The sequence below is a fragment of the Python bivittatus genome, unplaced genomic scaffold, assembly GCF_059951505.1.
Source record: "Python bivittatus isolate LINGU-HERP-01145 unplaced genomic scaffold, Pbiv_v1 ctg000580_np1212, whole genome shotgun sequence".
In the NCBI taxonomy this organism is placed as follows: domain Eukaryota; kingdom Metazoa; phylum Chordata; class Lepidosauria; order Squamata; family Pythonidae; genus Python; species Python bivittatus.
In genome coordinates, this window is record NW_028277087.1 from 18,497,371 (window position 1) to 18,518,597 (window position 21,227).

The 21,227-nt window shown below is 42.0% G+C and overlaps 1 protein-coding gene across 4 annotated transcripts in view; it reads right to left on the minus strand.

Annotated features, from left to right (window-relative positions):
• The window catches only part of TMEM260 (transmembrane protein 260), a 68,343-nt gene that overhangs the window by 21,509 nt on the left and 25,607 nt on the right, over window positions 1–21,227 (minus strand). For all 4 annotated transcript variants that reach the window (XR_015797660.1, XM_007438266.4, XM_088149699.1 and 1 more), the window contains 10 exons: window positions 18,024–18,201; window positions 16,904–17,017; window positions 12,911–13,090; window positions 10,917–10,957; window positions 10,040–10,123; window positions 9,055–9,172; window positions 7,917–8,089; window positions 6,642–6,813; window positions 3,517–3,665; window positions 143–319 (listed from right to left, as the gene is read on the minus strand). Coding sequence is in view for 3 of the 4 variants with exons in the window: in XM_007438266.4 (XP_007438328.2) it covers window positions 143–319; window positions 3,517–3,665; window positions 6,642–6,813; window positions 7,917–8,089; window positions 9,055–9,172; window positions 10,040–10,123; window positions 10,917–10,957; window positions 12,911–13,090; window positions 16,904–17,017; window positions 18,024–18,201 (1,386 nt within the window). In the remaining variant the exon portion in view is untranslated. The remainder of the gene's footprint in view (window positions 1–142; window positions 320–3,516; window positions 3,666–6,641; window positions 6,814–7,916; window positions 8,090–9,054; window positions 9,173–10,039; window positions 10,124–10,916; window positions 10,958–12,910; window positions 13,091–16,903; window positions 17,018–18,023; window positions 18,202–21,227) is intronic.

Below are 21,227 nucleotides of genomic sequence, written 5' to 3' on the forward strand. Positions count from 1 at the left end.
TATCCAAACCCTCTCTAAATCCATACCCAACATACTTTTGATGCTACCACTGTATCTTCACCAATGACAAAACAGAAAAAATGCTAGGTGGTTTCACATTTGCACTCTTCCAACTCCATTCTATCAACCGTGTGTCACTTACTTCCCATATTCCTCAGTCCAGTTATAGAGGTTTCGGGTACGGTCAATCCACTCTTCAGGATCAAAGGGAGCTTTTGAAGACACAAGTTTATCACAAGAGCCCCAGGGCCAAAGGGAATAGTCTTTTTTCCAAGTAGGGTCGCCTTCATGGAGTCCAATACAAACAAAGGTGTCTTTGCTATTGCAAAGAAACAAACAAATTAATAATAAAAACAGGTAAGTGGACTTGAGCAAGTGGACTTGCTCTAAAAGCAACCAATGTGAAGAAAGCTAGGAGCAGTAGTTAGTTGGTTGATTTAATGTTGAATAGGTTCAGTTGTGTAACTGATTAGAGCAGTGTTTCTCAACCTTGGCAGCTTTAAGCTGTGTGGACTTCAACTCCCAGAATTCCCCAGCCAGCATGGGTGGCCTAATCTTGTGCCCAGTGCCTAATCTTGCCCAATCTTGTGCCCAGTGCAGCTGCTAGATACAGGATGAGAGTTTACTTCAAGACTTCATGGAAATACAGTGCTGGAAGAGGCCATTGAGGCTACTGAACCCAACCCTTTGCTCCAGGCAACAACCTAATAATCCTCTGCTTGAACATAACCAGTGATGAGAATACCCCATCTCTCTGATCAAACTGCTCTTGCTATTGGGAAAGCTTTTCTCCTAACAGTCAACTAGAATTTTCCTTCTATAACTTAAATCCACTATTCTGTCTGCAATGATAGAAAACAGTTCTTGGCCTTTTTCTGTGTGATCCTTCCACGCTCTCATATCAAGCGCCTCTCTTCCCAAGTCCCAGTCACAAGGCTAATCATTTCCAGCCCTATCACAGGACTTAAATTTTAGTTTCCTGCTCATCCTCACTGCCCTTCTCTGAATCTGTTCCAAGATAGCAACAGGTTAGGAACAGAGAACATTATCTTATTGTGGGTTGCCTGTTATTCCAACTAACCCTATTCTGTTCACACGGACTGCATTTCTCCCCAGCCTTCTTGAAGATCCATGGGATTAAAATCAGAACCTTCTCTGGACAAATATGGGCTCTTCCATGAAGCTTTAGCCTTTGTGAAAGGGTGGGAAATCTGGGCCCCTCCAGGCATTGCTCAGCTACAACTTCCAGCACTGCTCACTCTTGAACATACTGGCTGGGGTTGCTGAGAGGTGTAATTCAGTATTATCTGTCAGGACACTTTCTACTGTAATATCTAATACCACTAATATTATATAATTAATATTATTATGCAAAATCTTCCAAATGACTACAAAAGTTGCCCACAATTTTGTTATTTTTTAATATTCTGATTTAAATTAGTATACACCATATCCAGATTGTCCACATGTTATATAATTTTAAAAATACAGTAAAACATATAAAAATATTAATACTTTTTAAAAGACACAAATCAATGGCCATGAATAATGGAGCAAGGCTATTCTGTAATGTCTTCTGTCAAGGTGAACTCTTTTTGGCATTTTAAACAAGACTCAATTTTACAAAATTCCACCTCTATTTCACAGGCAAATAAAATACCCATCACCTGGCCCAAACTGAGTTAATGCCCTATAGGTTTTCTGGGCTGGCTCACAGATGAGGGAGGCCTAGTGGCCTTCACCTGCTGTAGCTTGGGAGTTACTCAGACTTGAGAACCTAAGATCTAACCAAACTGAAGTTAAGGGCTTGGGTGTGGGACCACCTCCCCACCTCTGGTCTCCAGGGGACTAAAATCCTGGTTCTGTCAGTGAAGAAAGCCTTGCTAGCTTTCCTCCATGGCATAGATTTTTCCATGGTTTAAATAATTCACACAGTTATTTATATTTTATGATAAGCATATTCACATTTCCTATTATGCACCTGGTGAGCAATGTCAGGTGTCTAATGTATCAGTACTGAAGTTATGCAGTGATGAACTAGGTCATCTACTGGGTGGGAGACAAGAATGGATGTTATCACAATTGCTTTAAGTTTCCATAGAAAATCAAGATAGCAATACCACTAATTAATAATGGCCCTCAATTAACTGCCAGCAACTGGCGCTCTAGGTACCCCATACAATTAGTACCCCACTCCAACAAAAAATATAGGCAACTTTCTCATTTGCTTATACAGACATGCCTGCCCGGCCAGTAGCTGCAGAAGTATACTTGATGACAGGGAAGCTGATCTTTTGCTACACAAGAACTGGCATGTTTTCTTAGACTGCATATGCCTTCTAGTTGATGGTGCAAAAATGAAGATTAAAATATTATATAATATTTTGGGGGGCGGGGAATTCTTTCGAGTCAGTCTTGACACCTGGCATCTGTCTGGAGAAGTCCACGCAGTTTTCTTGGCAACTTTTTTCGGAAATGGTTTGCCACTGCCTTCTTCCTAAGGCTGAAGAAAGAGTGATTGGCCCAAAGTCATCCAGCTGGTTTCATGTCTAATGCAGGATTAGAACTCAAGTTCTCCCAGTTTTTAGCCTGGTGCCTTAAACCGCTACACCGATCTGCCTCTCGTATAATGCATATAAAGAGTTGCAAAGAATGTAGTCAAAAAGAACAAGAGACAGTTAAGATTACTTTGTCTAGAACTGAATTTTATTTTTTTTTTACTTCTGGTCCAAGGTGTTTTCAAACACTTTTTTCCCAGATCCACAATTCAATTCAGTTTTTCTCTGTTTAACCTTTCTGATGGTCTCACTTTTACTGCCATATATTACAACTGGGAAAATTATGGCTTGACAATACTTAGTTTTGTTATCAGAATGATATTTGCATTTCTCTAGATCTGCCATAGTCTTTTTCCCAAGTAGCACACATCTCTTTATTACACAGCTGTTAGTTAGTTAATCTATATTTAATTGATTTATAGTTAATTATATATATCAAATTTGTCACTGCCCATCTCGTTGAACGACTCTGGGCAGTTTACAAAACAGTTAAAATCAATTAAAATTACAAAATTACAATCTACTATTAATAAATAGAAAATAAATAGATCCAAGAATAATTGGCAGTCACTCAGGGAGCATCGTTAAGGTGCCAGCCACCCCCAGGATTGGGTAAGATTGTTATCACCCCACGCAAGCTGGCAGAGCCAGGTCCTTAATCCTTTCTGAAAGCCCAGGAGGGTAGGGGCCTGCCACACCTCTGCGGGGAGAATGTTCCATAGGGCGGGGGCAACGGCAGAGAAGGCTCTCCTCCTGGGCCCCACCAGCCAACATTCTCTGGCTGATAGGATCCACAACATGCCTTCTCTGCCTGGCCAGGTGGGACGGGTTGGTGTGACAGGGGTGAGACGGTCCCTCAGGTAACCTGGACCAGGTTATATATATATATCACTAATGAGCAGCAGACTGATTGGATTTTGTGGGGTCTGAATGTTAATAGGTGAAAAGGAATGCTTACTGTCTATTTACTTTGAGGAAATTATGAAGATTGAACATGATCGTTCCATCAGGTAACAGCCCTTCTACAGGATTCCAACGGTCTCCAGGAAAGGTGACACCAGGTAAATGTTTAGCCAGCTTTGGCAAATACCAATGGTAAGTCATCATCTAGCACACAAAAGAAATTTTATTTATTTACAATATTTACATACCACTCTGGCTACCGTTCCTCACCCAGCACACAAGCACATGCACGCTCTCTCTCTCTCTCTCTCAATCTCTCTCTCTATATATACACACACACACACACACACACACGTAAATGAATTCTTTAAGCTAGAACATCTGTGAGCAAGAAAGAATAGCATCTCATAATTACTATGAACCAATGTTTCTCTTTGGCTTTTGCCAGCCTCCTTTGGAGAAGAGGTGAATGGCACTGAAGCCAGGGTGATCCTGGGTCTGAGAGCATGAGAACAACCGGTGAGTAGCATGAATGATCTTTCATGATTTTTAGAGGAGAGGGTTGTGAACTTTAATTGTTTTGCACTATTTTCAAGTCATCTTCCATGTATTCTACTTTTTGGGAATTGTTTTTCTTACATTTGACCCATCAGTGTGTTTTCAGTTGTGGCTGCACTGAAAGGGCTTCAGTCCTTCCATGAGAAAACACCTTCCTGCTGCTCATCGTACCTGCTCAGATTTAGGTTTCCACTTGAGCCTGAAAAATGTTGTGGTTGCTTTAATGCAGTGTTTCTCAACCTTGGCAACTTTAAGATGTGTGGACTTCAACTCCCAGAATTCCCCAGCCAGCCATGCTGGCTGAGGAATTCTGGGAGTTGAAGTCCACACATCTTAAAATTGCCAAGGTTGAGAAACACTGCTTTAATGAGTTGCGTTAGTCAACAAGCGACTATGGGAACTTTAGGCTGAATAATCTGGAGGGCAGTAGTTGCTTGCCCCTGACTTCCTAAGGACAAACCAAGATACAGGGAACTGAAATTCATGCAAATATATTTGCCTCACAGGCGTCTCTCCTTGTTTCTGTTGTCTCCCTAAGCACCCTCAGCAGAATGCTTGGAACAGTCATTCACAATCTGCCACCTTCCTGACATTTTGGGTTCTAATGGCCTATCACCCCACCCCAACCAGGATGGCCACAGAAGTGCCAGGCTGGTTAGAGAATATGGGATCTGCTGTCCCAACAAACACACCTCTGGAGTGTCCAAGAAGGAAAACGCTATCTTAGACACCGATAAGTTCCTTGAGGGCAGGCAGCCATTGTTCACCAATTGGTATATGTATTTATGGCACTATACGACAACAACCAGTAGTAGTGACAGGGGTGGTGTTGCAAACAGGCAGCTGGAATTGTAGCCTTGTCCCCTCTTAACCGTGCCCTAGGTAGATCATGCCCCTTGTCCACAAGGCAATGTTCTTAATTCATCCTGTACAGCTTAAAGTGACTTAAGCCTGTCCCTTGGTAGGAACAGGCTGAAGTCACTTTAAGCTGTACTTGTGTTACAGTGGTGCTTTCCCTCTTATTCTGAGGCTGCCTAACAAAAACCTGAAGATGATTTTTAATATGTCACCAGACCTTGTCACACATTTCCTTGAAGGCAAAGACCTGTTGTGGGCATGACTAGAGGTGAGCTTTGGGACTCTGGGAGGTCTGGGCATACCCCTGTCCCTTGGTCACTAGCCAGCCATCCCTCACTACAACCATTTCCTGCCCAGCCGTTGCCTTTTCTATATCAATATTTTGATCATCCCCTTTAACAGCATTCCATTTTTTTCCCCTTAAGATGCAACATCCTTGCTTTTCCTCACTGCAGCATTCACAGAAGAATTACAGCTGTTGAACCTGGCTTCTGTTATTTGCTGGTTTTCTTGCATATGCCAGTGTCAGCAGCTTCCCTCCTCCCCAGGAAGCAAGAGACTAGCCCAGCAGCTACTTTCAGTTATTCAGTTCTACAGGACCTAGTTAGTTGCATAACCATGGCAGAGGCTGCCCCTCTCTCCTCCCTCTAGTTATTTCTGCCTTGGAGTGTTTCCATGGGATTCCTAATCTCACATTATCCTAAGCTTGGGAGAAAACCAAATGGGACGTGGGAGGAGAAGCAGAAAAACCAGCCTAGAGAAGGCAGGGGGAAGTCAGATCTTCTTGTTTCTGCTGTAGCGCCCTGATGGGGGCATGTTCTCCCCGTCAGCTGGCGACATGTTGAAAGGGAAGGGCAGCAAAGCCAACGCCAAGGAATGCATTTGGAAGGAGGGACATTAGATTTTTTATGCTGGAGGTCTAAGAAATTTGAGGGCTCACTGACACATATGGTAGGGTCATGTGATCATTTTGTATCTTTTTGGGATTGTGTATTCATGTATGTTAGCAGATTTATGAGAAAACCTTTACATGTTAAAAAATTTAATGGAATGTTGAATTATATACCAAAGCTTTGGAATTTGACTGTTTATCAGGAACTGTGGTTGTATTGGGGGGGGGCGCAAAAAGAATTATATGCAGTAATTGGAAAAGTTATATTATTCCAGATGTCAAGGTATGGTTGTCGGAAATGTGTGATCTGTCTGTTTTGGAAAAGGCAATATTTTCTACCAATCAAAGGATGCAACAATATGTGTTATTATGGCAGAGATTGTTTGTAACATCTTACAATAATATCTTGTATTGTTTATATTATTGTTGTGAATTCATTGGTGAAACAGTGGCTATTGATAAGTATAAAATATAAGAGAGATTTTTTTCTTTTCCTTCTAAGTTTGTATTTTTAATTTTTTGAGTTTCTTTTTTTGTAAGCTCCAAGATTGGTTTATTACAAAAAATAAAGATATTAAATATTTTTTTAAAAAGCAAAGTCAATGCAAAAACAAACAAAAAATCATCTTATAACAAGTAGCACATTCATAAATCAGAACAACATAATTCATCAATGACGCAGAACAGATACAATACCAGTAGGATAGAAATTGGCAATGGAGACAGCATTATCCCATGCTGACTTACATTCAGTTGTGAAGAAAGGCCGTAAGACACACTGAGTTATCTAATGTCTCCATGGCAGAAACAAGATTCAAAATGGAGACTTTTGATCTGCAGCCATTCTTTGATACAAGTTATTTTCTACTTACCTCTTGGTCAACTAAGGTGATATCAGGTCTTATACCCTCACAATAATGCAAGTAGCGAAGAGAATTCCCAGGCAGGTCCCCTCTTAGCAAGATGATGGCATCTGGAGGCATGGAGGACAAAAGATTCATGGCAAACCGGTCAACAACATTGTTGTGGCTTTGGTCACAGACACTGGTTCAGAAGGGAAAATTAAAACAAATAAAGAGATTGGTCAACCTGTCAAGCAAACATTTTGTTTTCAGTCCATCCCCAGATAGCTAGATCAACCACAGTCTTTGAAAGGAAGGATGCTATGCACAAGGGAAGAACTTGAAAATACTACTCACAGTGTGCCATCAGACACCTCAGGTGTGCTGTAATGGATGAAGTGCTAAAGCACTGCGTAACCAGATTTCAACCCCCCTCTCAAGCAGAAAACAAAGCACTAGATTCTTGCATCATTACCTTATTTCAAAACTAAACTCATAAACCAAAAAGGGGTTCTTAAAAGATAAAAATGGTGATGGTGGTAATCCACGACCCTGTCTGGAAGTGGGTCCAACTGTTTAGGAACAAAAATAACCAAGGTAACCTGTGGGACTAACGGAATGGCACAGAAACTTCTCCCACTTGCTTGCTGGTAAATGCTATTTTTTTCACCTATAGTAGCCATTTTGTGATTAGGAATCCTCCCTATGGTAGCCTTTCTACCTGTATCCACAACGTGCTCTTCAAAACTTCAAACACACCAAGCCCTTAGCAGCAGAACATCACCAGGAAGGCAGCACTGACATGGAGTTTCACTAATCAGGGCTAAGGTTAGGATATGAAGGGTTAGGATGCAGACTCTCAGAAACTGAATAAACAAACCTCCTGCTCTCATTTATGAGTCAATTCATTAAGGAGGGCTCTCTGTGAGAGGCTTCAACCTCTTTTTACCCCGAGTACATAACAGAAGAGCTAACTGCTTTTTTGCCAGATAAGCAACATCGATTTGCTCTTGGTTTTGAAATACTTCTCTTTCTTTCCCAGCCTCAGTGAGTTATCTTACACCACCTACACATACCATAGCACAGTCAGAGGATAGGACTATGAGTAAGAGAGTGCAAGAATCAAATCTCCAGCCAGAAACTTTTGGGGTGAATCTGTGCCTACCTTAACCCACTGGAGATAAAAGGAGATGGGAGGAGCACACATGTTGCCCTGAATGACTTGGGGGAGTGAGGAAGAAAAACATATGGACACTGATGCTCTGTCCACCAAACGTCATTAACCCCTGCCTCCCTGTTCATTACCTGTAATTGGAATAGATCTGAGCAGTAACACAAGCAGCTGCCACCAGCCATTCCAGACGGTGAATCATTCGGCTGTTTCCAACAAATATCTCCCCAAGACAAAAGAGCAGAGAGAAGCCGAAGCCAGCTAGAACGACAAGCACTGCATTGCTTTGCATCCAGAATCGCTCAACCTGTCGAAGAAGACATTGTGTTTTCGTCCTGTTCTGGAAGAAGGATTGTTTATTGCACTTTTCCCAAAATTTGCAGTGGCCTTTGGATGCAGCTTTTGCAAATATGATGCTTCTAGGGGATTACTGGGTTTTGAAGACGATGTAGGCCAGTCATACAGCACAGGTGCTGGTCTCACTGGTCCAGGTTCCTCCAGTTAAGAGGATCAAAGAGCAGCACCCTTCTCTGCCAGAGTCCTCAGTGAGGTGTTGTAAGCAGAGGCCAAACAGGTGTGAGAGGAAAATTTTAGTAGCCTTTTGTATGTTTTCATGTTAATTTTGATTGCATTTAATAAAGCCAAGTTAGCTAAAAAGTGGCCTGTAGAGCAGTAAGAGGAAATAAGTAAACTTGCAAGACTAAGCAAACTGCTGATGGGAAAAGACATGACAAAGGAAGTATGGTAAAGTATGGTAAAATTAGCACCAAGGAAGTTATGATTCAGTTGCAAATCCTGAGAGTCATGATTGTGGTTTGCGGTTTTAAAGGATAAAAAGGATTGCAACTAAGGGGTCTTCACCCACACGGTCAACCTGTCTCAGTTGATGGCTTGTTCTTGTCAGTCTGCGTTGCAATGTGAATCTAAGTACTGTAAGTACCTTGTATGCTATTGGTTGAATTTTACTTGCTTATTGAACTAACATTTAATAAAGCTTTTAGAACTTGGAAGTGACTTATGTTATGGTGTGCCTGTCTCCCGTGTTTAATGAGATTTTTTCCCTGACACAGGCAAATATCCTGGCCTGGAATAAAAGCACTTTTTATACGTGTGCTTCCAGCTTTTAAACACCAATGTTGGGGGGATGTTTATAATAATACTGAATAGGAATCTGCAAAAAGAAAGCAAGTTTCTAAAATGCATGGTGCCTCCCTCCAGAATCCCAGTTTTGTTTTTAAATTAAAATTATCTCTTTTAGTGAAGCAAACTCACCACCCCCTTAAACAGGGGCTTTGAAATATCCAAATTTGCCCTCCAAGCGAAGAACAAAGAATACGTCAAAAACATTGAAGTAAACAGCCAAATCAAGTGTGACTTCTCTGTCTTTGGCCTAAAATGGGGAAGAGACAAACTTTATTAAGACAGTTTACACATGCAACAAGAAACTGCAGAATGAACAAAGCCTACTACTTAGATTATTCTACATATAACACAAATTAAAGGGAGAGATGAATGCCAGTGACAGTAACTGGAGCAAATCATGAAAAATAAAATCGTACACATCTGTTCTCTGACTTAGTGCCCTCCAGATGTGTTGTACTACACTTCTGTTACTCCCAGCCATGGCAGCTGCAATCCAACACATCTAGAGGACACCGGCTGGGAATGACTGATTTAAAGTAAATAAATGAACAAGGTTTTTTAAAACTTAAAATTCCTTTAAAATAGTTTTAAAATCTTTTAATATAATAAATATATTGTATTTACCGAAAAGGAAGTTGACCCTGAATTAAGATGATCCCCATACCCCAAAGTAAGAGCAGATAAATCTATCTATCCATCATCCATGCATGCATGGGCAAACTCTTTCCCACCTTTTAGTCTAGACCAGTGTTTCTCAACCTTAGCAACTTTAAGCTGTATGGACTTCAACTCCCAGAATTCCCTAGCCAGCCATGCTGGCTGAGGAATTCTGGGAGTTGAAGTCCACACAGCTTAAAGTTGCCAAGGTTGAAAAATACTGGTCTAGGGATACCAACTCCAGACTGAAACCAATCCTGAAGATTTTTGCTTCTCCAATAAATATATGCGACACATTTGTGCGCACATAAAAGTTATACTCCAAAAAAGGTAGGGCCACATACATGCATGTCAGGGAGAAACTCAGTTCAGGCCAGCCGCTATAAGCCACTGACTTCTTGGTCTCTAAATAAATCTCTACTTTGGAAATACTTAAGCTTGAAATAAACCCCAATACCTCACTGCACAGCATACACATGCCACAATCGCAAAGGCTTGGACAACGAGGGAAAGCTCCATCTTCATGTGGGTCACCTGAAAACTGCAAGGAAGCCAGAGAACAATAGCATTTGGCAGCTAAAGACAGCAAAAGTTCATGGGAGAATGAAGGGGGCCACACTCTGTAAAAGCATCTCTTGCACAAGAGCTAAAAGCAGATGTCAGCGCATCTGGCAGATGGATGCTTTCATGACACAAGGAGTAAAACCATTAGATCAGACAGGGATTAGGTGCCTGGAAAGGAAGTGCTGAGCCCTCATCCTAAGATGATCATTCCAGCCCAGCAGCACCCCCAAACAGGGGCTGGGTCATACCTGCTCTCCCTCCCTTTCTTTCAACGTTTGCTTTAATCTGGCATTCAAGGGTGGCTGGGTCCATCAGCTATCACATTTGAATTGCTCACAATGTCACAGTTTATTTCCATCCATGTCACTTTTACAAGTTCACCCCTAAATTCATTCCATCTTGTTACTGCCTCCATCTTTTTTTTTTTTAATCCATACATACATTTGCATCCTCCATTTTGGGATTGTTTTAATGGAAAGTGGGATACCATGGTTATTTGTAAATATATACATTTATTTCTAAATGTGTGGGTTTTTTTCTTTCTGCTGAGAACGTGAAACGTTTGGGATGTCGAAAGAGAATACAGGATGAAAATCACAAGACAGTACTTTCCCCAAAGTCTTTTAAATCTTCCCTTGCCTAAAGGATAAATTAAAGCTGCAATCTTGCACCCACTTACTGAGAATAAGCCCCACTGAACTCAACAGGAAATGTTTGTGTCAGATACGCTTATAATTACACCATAAACCATACAATTTGCATTCACTTACAGCAATACATCAGTCATACTGGATCCATTTTCCAATTTTGCCTGCACAGAAAAGAAGAAAATCAGGATTATTTATACAGTGTAAGTCTGTAGCTATACAGCCCATTTTGGTTAACCCATCTGACTTCCAGGTCTTTTATGCTGGAATATCCACGTGTTTCATCAGGAAAAAGCAATTCCAAGCTATGCCAGGGTGGCTTTCGTCACTATCTGGCCTGCAAGTGGTCTTTGCAATACCATCTTAAAGAAGAATGCATTATATAGACCAATATCAAGGGTTTTGCAGCAAAATATTGCAGTTAAAGACTCCTGTTCAGAACAACAGCCATTCCATTCCAGCCTCCTCCCTCAGTACAGTGGTACCTCGGTTCACGAACACTTCTGTTCACGAACAATTCGGTTCACGAACAGCTCCGTTCACAAAATTTTGCCTCCGTTCATGAACGCCGGATCGGGTTACGAACAGGATCCGCGGCCATTTTCCCTCCCATGACACGTGGTCACGGCTTCCTGTAGGGAGGGGGACTCTCCCTCCAAGCAGTAACCGCCTCCCCACCCGCCTTCCTGTCCTTCACGCCAGAAGTCGCGCCAAGCAAGGTTAGCGTTCTCTCTCTTCGTGCTGTACTTTGTGTCATATTTTTGCGGTTTAAAAAACAAACAAACATATGGTTCAGAACGGATTAACCATAATTACATTGAACCTTATGGGGAAATTTGATTCGGGACACGATCAAAAATCGGTTGGCGACCAAATTCGGAGGGGTCAGAACGGATTAACCGTATTTACATTGAACCTTATGGGGAAATTTGATGCTCAGTTCTGACTGGACAATTTCAGTTTTTTTTTTTTTTTACCTTCCCTTAGTTCCTCCCCATCCATCCAGCACACAACCTATTTATAGTCCTGAAGACTTGACATCACATGTGCTGATTGTTATGAGACAGCTACATAATGACTAATGTTTGAGAATGAGTTCAAGATTAACAGTTAATAGTTGCTTCATTGCTCAGGTTTCATTAAGGTCAATAAAGTACCTATTTGCATATGCTTAATGAAAACTGATGAACTCCCGCGCAACAACAGCAACATTTTTAAGAGGTTGCAACCTCTACTAGTAAGACAAGCAAGGGGACTGGAAAATGGACGGAATCATTTCCTGCTTCTAAGCACCGTCCCAGTTCCAAGAGAAATTATCTGAAATGCTTTGTGGCTGTCATGCGACTAAACTCTGCCAACTGCACATGGCCAAAGGCTGTCATTCTTACTCACCGAAAAGTCCTAAGTCAGAAAAACTGAGGATCCACTGAACATTCCTGCCCAGATAGACCCGAAGCTGGCTTGACTGGTGCAATCAGACTGGCCTTAACATACGAATTTTCCTTTTGGAAAATACTAATACCAAACATAATCCTCTCCAACGCATGAGCTTCTCTAATTACTTCAAGGACAAGCTTACTACACATTACTTACTACACATTAACTACAGACTGTAGTAAGTTCAAAATATTCACTACCAAGTATGTTCAAAATGTAAAAGCAACAAGATGCATCTTCCGGCTACCTAACATGAATGATACAGTTGCATATAGGGAGGCAGTGTGCTTTACTAAACCACTGGAGGTTATATTGGAGGTTCAGGTCCACCCTCCAGCAGGAAGTGCACTGGGTGACCAGTCACTCTATCTTGATTCAGCCCACCTAACAGGGTTGGCAATGGGATAAAAAGTGGAATCCTAGTATTCTACCTTGATTTGCAGTTCTACACAGTCTTCATACACAGTGCATGAAAAACCCTCACATTAAAGAAAAATGCCATGACGTGAACAGCTGGAAGGGATTTAAATTATTTCTCCAGCTACCAAGCGACTACAGCTATCCCAAGGAACAGGTGTGAGGACTATTAAACCACAAGTGACAAATGCAAAATGGTAGTAATTCGAAATCCTTTCTGCCTTTCAGAGCCCAATCTGTGGGTGGAAAAGAACTCAGTTTACCAGACTGAATGTTCCATACTCTTCCCGGAGAAGATGGGTCATAAACCCTTTAAAGGTTGTCTGGTCTCCCCAGGTCCAGCGGGCTTTGTTGAGGTAGGCAGAGATTGGCAAGTAGAGATAAGGCAGACATCCAGCCAAGAAGCAGAAACTTAACTTCAGCACATTGCTCAGGGTCAGTTCCTACACCAAAAAACATTTGACAACATTCCATGAATCACCTGCTTGCATTACACTGCTGCAACTCCAAGAGGACGGGAGAGTGGACAGGCAAGAGGGGAAGCACCAGTAGCTGAGATTCGGTTGGCCCCGACCCTGCTAAAGGAAAGCTTTAAAAACATGGCTTTTCCCCCAGGCACTGGGCCAGGATAATAGATGATCTCACCTTCTGGGAGGCGGCTTATGGATTTTGGTTTTTTGATAATGTTATTATTATTTTTTAATTTGCCATATTGTTTTGAAATATACCGCCCAGAGTTCCAATTATTTTGAGTCGGACAGCTATATACATTTTCTAAATTAGGCAGCAAACAAATAAGTAATATAATGACACATAGACCTGATTTCTTAATTTGCATGTGGAGTCTCAAAATGTGATGTTAAACATGGCATGTTCTCTGTGGATTACTTTTGGGAGATGACATCACTCTGATCCTTTCTGCACGGCAGGTTGCAATTTCAAACTGAAACACATAGTATCTGAGGCTCCCAAGGATCATATCACTGGCACCTTTGGCCATTGAAATTAAGCCATGACAGGGCCAGATATCAGAAGTGCTGCAAGGGGAAGATAAACCACTTTGCTGTGATTAAAAACTGGATGGTTTTTCATCAACGCTTCCCCGCAATAATTAAATTAAAATCTTATGTCTTAAAAGTCTAGCGCTTAGCATGCACTTCATCGATGGCACAGACCATCATTTATAGCTACAATTAGAGCTCTAGAGAGAATCAGGACATGCTGATATGGAGGAATCTGAGAGTAGCTGATTGACTTTTGGCCATAATCATTAGATCTTTCTGCACAGCGAGGGCTGATCTTTTAAAGGCTCTTACCCATTGAAGCATCCATATGCAGAGCACTGAAACTTGCTCAGCAGTATCTGTAGTTCAGGAACAAAATCTGCCAGGTGGCAAGCATGGCATTGTGATAGATGCTCCACCCCTTTTGTATGTGCCGTGGTGTCACACATACAAAAGAGGCAGGGCTACAATCGCAACACTACACTTGCCATCTTGCTGATTTTGGCACCCACACCCCCATGGAAGCCCATGGGCCTACTCTTGGAGTGCCAAAAATGGACAACTAGCTTAATCTTCTGAGAACCATGGTTTACATGGACATATAATCTGAGCTAGCCAATTTGAATTATTAAATATTATGGACTCAGAGTAGAATTTTACAGCAACATTACAGTGACAGTCTCACCCCCCCTGCCCCGCTTTCCAGAGAGATTCATACATAAAAGACTCCAGACTGAGTTTAAAAAGGAGTAAGGCCACGTTTTCTATTAAAATCAGTGGCAAGTCACCATGACCACATGACTGGTCTCATGTAATAGCAGAGGAACTAACCAAAAGATACTCTTACAAGGAAGCGGACTAACCATCAAAGGTAATTTACAAGAAACCTTACCTCTGGGGTACATTTTCATTTAGAAGTGCTCTTAAAAAGGGAATCAAAAGAGGATTTGAACCTCAAACAAAAAGACCCGCTTTGGAATCTCTACATATACAGCAAGAGGATGAAGAAGTTAAGTATCTTGATAAGCTTTTTAGGAAATAAAAAGGCTTTTAAAGGTGGTCTTGGCTTCCAGTTTGGCTTCTGCAGACTCGTTGATGATATTCTTCATTTTCAGTTCCTTATTTGTAAAATAGGAGCTGGTCCTCTCAAACTAAGGCCAAGCACAAAGATGCTTCCAAAGTCCTACCATGGCGGCTAAGAATTATAACACCAAACTGGGAGGGAAGGAGGGTGCCCAGAAGTGGTTCACTATATTTAAAGTAGAATTAGATTTAAAAAAGATGTTACAGAAGGGTTGCCTTTTTTAGTGACACCATTTCCTTTCTTTGGGCTCCATCTTAACAGCCAACAAAAATCAAAGATGGTGTTCTAGACAGAAAGCAAGGTGGAAGCCTATCCACTTTTTGCTTAAAAGTATCCTGAGCATTAAAAGGCATTAATTTTTAAGGAAGCCCACAGCCCTCTCCCGGCTGCACAGAAGGCCCACAGTTCTGCGAGCTGTTCAAGTTTCTATTTTGAGGTGCAAACTCTGCTCCTTCTACAAGCCAATATGCTCTGGGTCCTATTTTACACATGATGAGAAAAGGCGAATGGATGTTCAGTCCAAATCTAGCAAACACAGAAGCATAAGCAGCTGGGAAAGCAGCAGAGACTCCTACAGCCATAGACCATGGGATTCCAGGCAGGGACCTAGAAATTTAAAGCCCTACATGGCATGGGGCCAGGTTACCTGAAGGACCGCCTCGCCCCCACGATTTCAACCCGTCCCATCCGATCTCACAGAGAGGGCATGCTCTGGATCCCCGCGGTAAAAGAACTTTGATTAGCGGGGTCCAGAAGGCGGGCCTTCTCTGCTGTAGCCCCCGCCGTTTGGAATATCTTGACCCTGGAGGTGAGACAGGCCCCCTCACTCCAGGCCTTTTGGAGGGATTTGAAGACCTGGCTCTGCCATCTGGCCTGGGGTGGGGAGGGAGGATATCAGAAATGGGGTTGGCTGGCCCCTTAGCGGCCTGGTGTGGCCTCTGTCGGCCTCTTGGATTTTTTAGCTTTTTTATCTTTGTAATGTCTGGTTTTTATAACTTTTAATTGTATTTCTGATTTTAGTTTGTTGTAAACTGCCCAGAGTCCCCCATTGTGGGGAGATGGGCAGGGACAAGTCTATTAAATAAATAAATAAATAAACAGACAGGCAGACAGACAGACAGACAGACAGACTAGCAGCAGATTAAGCAAGCACATGGGTCACCTGGTCTCAATTTTTTCACTGTGGTGAAATATATTGTGTATTGTTCAAAATATAACAATTCTAGCACTAACAACATAATACCCGGAAGTGCCAATGCGCTCACAAACATCTTTTCTAGTGACTGTCAGATTTCCTTGTTTCACCTGATTTTTTTATATTAAAATATATAAATTAAAATAATGTGAAACTGACATGCTACAAAGGCATCCTTATTTCCAATAATGCCTCTGTGCCCCAAGAGGCCATATAAACATTCTTAAGAAATAAAAATAATGGGCAGCTGCAGACCAGCGCTTTGTTTGGAAATCTGCTATCAACTCAGAAAAATGGGAAATGGGGCACATCCAGGGAGGCAGGGGGAACAGAGGGGGTGACAAATAATTGGCAGGTCTTCTGTGAATGAGCAATGTCCCGCCCAGCACCTTTCTCACATACAGGTAGTCCTTGCTTAACGACTGCCCTATTCAGCGACAGTTCGAAGTTATGATGGTGCTGAAAAAGTAACTTTATGACTGGTCCTCACACATACAACCGTCATAGCTTCCTGCAGTCACGTGATTGTGATTCAGGCGCTTTGCATCCAGCGGGCATTCATGATCATCACAATGTTCATGGTCAAATGATCGCCATTTGAATGCTTCACGGCTGGCTTCCAATAAGGAGAATCAATGGAGAAGCCAGCAGTAAACATGCAAGTCACGGTCACATGATGTCTTGCTTAACGATTGTGTTGCTTAGCAATGGAGTTGCAGTCCCAATTATGGTTAAGCGAGGACTACCTATATTCTCAAAATTTCAGCTATGCCCACTAACTCAAAAATGACACCCTTGTAGTTATTTTTCTCATCTCTACATACGAAACAGGCGGGTGCAGATTTATGCAATTCTGCATCCTCCTCTGTTCATTATTATTGCTGCTTCTGTTGTTGCTTGTTGTTATTTGGAACTGCCCATTCTTTGCAGAAAGGAACCGCCCAAGCATGTTTCTAGACTTGCAAATACTCACATGCTCCCCGAACAAGCGAGAAGAAACCCACAAAATAATGCAAAGCACGTAGATCACAACAGTATGTTGGTTGCACATGCTTAGTCCGCAAGAGAAGGCGCCCACTTTACAGATCTGCAAAAAGGAGGGAAAACAGAGATTCTAACAATGGATTAAAATTTGGTTTTTCAAGTTGTTCTTGTTCTTACAATGACTCTGGGGCAGTTTGTTCACAGTGGCATCTGCAGGGGGGTTTAAAGTGGTCAGGCTGACATGCACATGCAAAAGGGGTGGACCTTGCAGCACAACGGCACAATGTTGTGTTTGTCGCTTTGACAAATAGCAGCCAGAGCTGTGGAGGATGCCCACGTCTGTTCACACGACTCCCTATTTACCATCCTGGAAGTCAAAAGATGACCTTGGCTGGTCCATAAAAGGTACACAGGTTAGTACTTGGTTGGGAGATCACCAGGAAATCCAAAGGTTGTATGATAGAAGACAACTGGAAGTATGGGTGGCCAGTGGTTGCACACAATATTTGGGAAAGGGAGCTGAGGGCCTCAGTGGGTGGGTTGATGATTGCAGTGGGTGTAATCTTGTTGCTTTCTTGGATTGGAAGGGAGGAGTAACTAGTGGAAAACTGTGCCACAAATTTAGGATAATCATGGGGCTCCAGGGCTGCAAAAATAGCTTGTCCCACAGCCATGTACTATGTATCAGAAAACAGCAGTAAAAAGGGGAAAAAAGGGATATTTTAAGATAGACTTCAGGAAGCTACAACTCTAGCAAAGAGAGAGTTCCTGATTACACCCAGGCCCAACTTGAAAAATCACTTTGGCTCATGCCGGTGGCAGGACAACACACACTCATCCTTCCTACAAAGGTGCCCACACACCTCCGTTTAAAAGGATCAGTGAAGGGGAAAGACTTTAGGCCAAAATCTTGAACAGTCACTGCCAGTGAAAGCTACAACTTGTCCAATTCCCAGCCAGTATCTGGCAAGTCACACCCCAATATATTCAGAGACTCCAAGCATGGGGAACAATTGGCTTAAGCTACTCTATACAGTTTGGTCCTACATCCCAGAGGCTTAAGGGGAAGGGGAACCATTCCTGAAGCCTTTTGATCCTGAGTAGGCTACCTTTGATCTCTCCTCCGCAGTTGTTGCCTCCTCGAATTGCACAGAAAGTGCCATCAGCAGCCCCACAAACAGATTGTTTAAGCTGAAAACCTCTGCTGTGATAGACCACTGCCACGTTAGACGGGAAAACGAAAACATCCCCACAGCAAAGACTCCTGCTGCCTGTGAGCCAGAAAGCCTGCAAACATAGATAACAAGAAAATGCATCTTTTCCTCCATTATTACTAGTCCCCACTCATCAGAATTAAACACAAACAAACAGATGCCACCTTCGTGGTGCTTCTCCTCCTCTCCCCCCAAAACCCATACTATACCATCACGAAAAAACACCTTTCTTTTGGCAGGATCCCACCAAAGCCTAAGCTGTTGGCATATCATAATTTTTAACATTTGAATTTAGAAGGCAAATTAGGTTGTTATTACAGAGGAACAGCATCCCTAGATGCTGATAAATCAAAACTACAGAAGCGCCATGCATGCCAGAACTACCAAATTCTATGAGGCAAGGCTCACTGTAAGGCAATTCTGTGCACGTGCCTTTATTAACGTCTGTCTAGATCAGTGTTTCTCAACCTCAGCAACTTTAAGATGTGTGGACTTCAACTCCCAGAATTCCTCAGCCAGTATGCAAATGCAGACCCAGTCAACTCTACTCCTTCTGGAAGCTGAACAAGGACCCTGCTTTTGTCCTTAAGTGGGGCAACTGCCTGGGACCACCAGAGCTGCTGATTGGCCTGGAAAGTTGAAAAAAATACCCCGGATGTAGGCAAGGGCAAATCACATCCACGTTGCCAAGAAAACACAGATATGACCATGTGGGATTAAAAACCAAGCCCTATGAAGAGAGACTGAAGCGGCTGGGGATGCTTAGCCCTGAAAAAAGATGTTTGGGAACAAATCTAATACATTCCTCAATATGCCTGAAACAATATCACAAAGAGAAGGTCAGGACCTCTTCTCTTATTTCAGAGTTCTCGAGATGGAATAATGGATTTATCCCACTCATACAGGGAGTGGGATCAATTACCTAGAGCAATATTTCTCAACCTCAGCAACTTTAAGATGCTGGCTGGGGAATTCTGGGAGTTGAAGTCCATACATCTTAAAGTTGCTAAGGTTGAGAAGCACTGGCCTAGAGTGATGGTGGCTCCACTCACTGGGTATGTCCAAGCATACAGCCATTGTCTTGAATTGCTCTAACTTGGATTTCTGTGTTGAGCAGGGGTTGGATTCAATGGCTTAATGGCCATTTCAAACTCTATGAGTCCATGAAATGCCAGGAACAACTTGGTGTGTCTAGATACTACAGACTACAACCTGTATAGTGCTGTTATACAGTATTTTCATTTCGTATATGCTTACCTCTAAGCCACAGTATAGTTCTATTTTTCCCACAATGGCAACAACCCTGTGAGGTAGTTGGACAGAGAGAGTGACCTGCCCAAAATCACCCAGTGAGCTTCTGTGGCTGAGGGTGGACTAGAACCTGGGTCTCCTCAATGCCAGTCCAATACTTTAACTGCTGTACCACACTGGCCCTCTAACTCTTCCATGCCACTGGCCTTACTTGTTTATGTGAATTAGTCCAAGACATCTGGAAGGTACCATTTACCCATCCCTTTCTATACTTATAGTTGTCAGTTCTTATCTGGTTCAAAATAGCTTTATAAAGAGTTGTTTACTCCAGTTACCTTTGACAAGTAGAAAAAGTCTCTAGTGAGAAGTGGGAAAGCATTAGTTTTTCTCTCCCTTTTTTCTTTCAGAATTAATAAGTGAAATTGGAGGAACAGCTAGTGTGCATAATCCTTTCACTTATCCCCTTCTGTAGTCACATGATGGATGTCTGACTGACTCTCCAGCAACACTGCAAAAGTATGAAGGATCAGTCATGTTCCTTCATCCTATCTTGCCAGAAAAATGTCCACCAACTTGAATCTTCCAAAATTCTATTCAAGGTTCAGGGTTCTGCCTAAGTAGTATTGTTCTGCTTGTCCAGGAACATCTCTTGCAACACTAGAGTGGTATGAAGGCATGTCTTCTCGGTTGGACATGGCTGAGAATTTAAGACACACTTTCCCCATCTTGGTACCTTCCAGATGTACTGGACTCCCATTAAACTTAAGCATGCTGGCTGTGCCAGGCAACAGACTATTGGAGTTGTAGTCCAACTATCTAGAAAGCACCAGCTGGTTTAAGAAGTCAAAGGGAAGAACCCACCAGTTGAGTACTTACATTTTTTACTACTCCCCCATTCCACTGATCAAAGATTCAAGCAGAAAAGAAGGCAAATCTCTTTGGAGACTGCAGAGGCTAGAGGAACTACCAATAATATCCTAAAACCATCTGATAAAACTTCTCCGATTAAAAATAAAAACAAATCACAATAAACAGAAATGTGGGCTGAAAGTTTTCTGGGATTAAATCTTCCCGTGGACAATGTTCCACTTCAGGCAAGTTTGGCATTTTCAAAGTGGTATGATATTTGCTTTTCAGATGATTGCTCCAAACAACTGAGGACTAAAAGTATAATGCAACTGGATATTATTTTATTGCTCAACACTATATCCAACATTCCAGTAACAATAATTTTTCTCCACACATCAGAGCTTTTATCTTATTTAAATGTCATGTCCAAGCCTCATAAAATAAGCAAGATTTTTTTTCCCCACATGAAATATTGTAGCCTAAATACTTTTACACAGGCTATGGATGCTGAGACAAATATGCTAATTTAACCATACTCACTTGCATCGAAAAATTTCCAATTCAAAATTTTCTGAAAAGCCCACACAGCCCAGTATACAAAGATATGCTTTGTATTTTCTTTTTTAAAGTCAGAAAGAAAATATGAGAAAATTCAAGGGTGATAAAAGTATTTCTTTGACCACACTAAGATAAACTACAGTATGTAATTCACTGCCATCAAATTTGTAATTCACTGCCATCAAAAAATAATGTACACAGTTCTCACTGAGACTGAATATTTGTGGAAGTCCAGACTATCAGTGGCTACTTGATGGCTATTTACATCTCTGGAAACGTAGGCAGCATACTGTGAATACCACTCACTAAAGACTGTTCGTGTTTGTGAGCTTCCTGAATGCAGCTGGTTGGCCACTGTTCATGGTAGGATCTGGTCTAGATGGGCTGCTGGCCTGATCCAGCAAGACCCTTCTCATGTTGAAAGTTTGCTATAAGCCACAT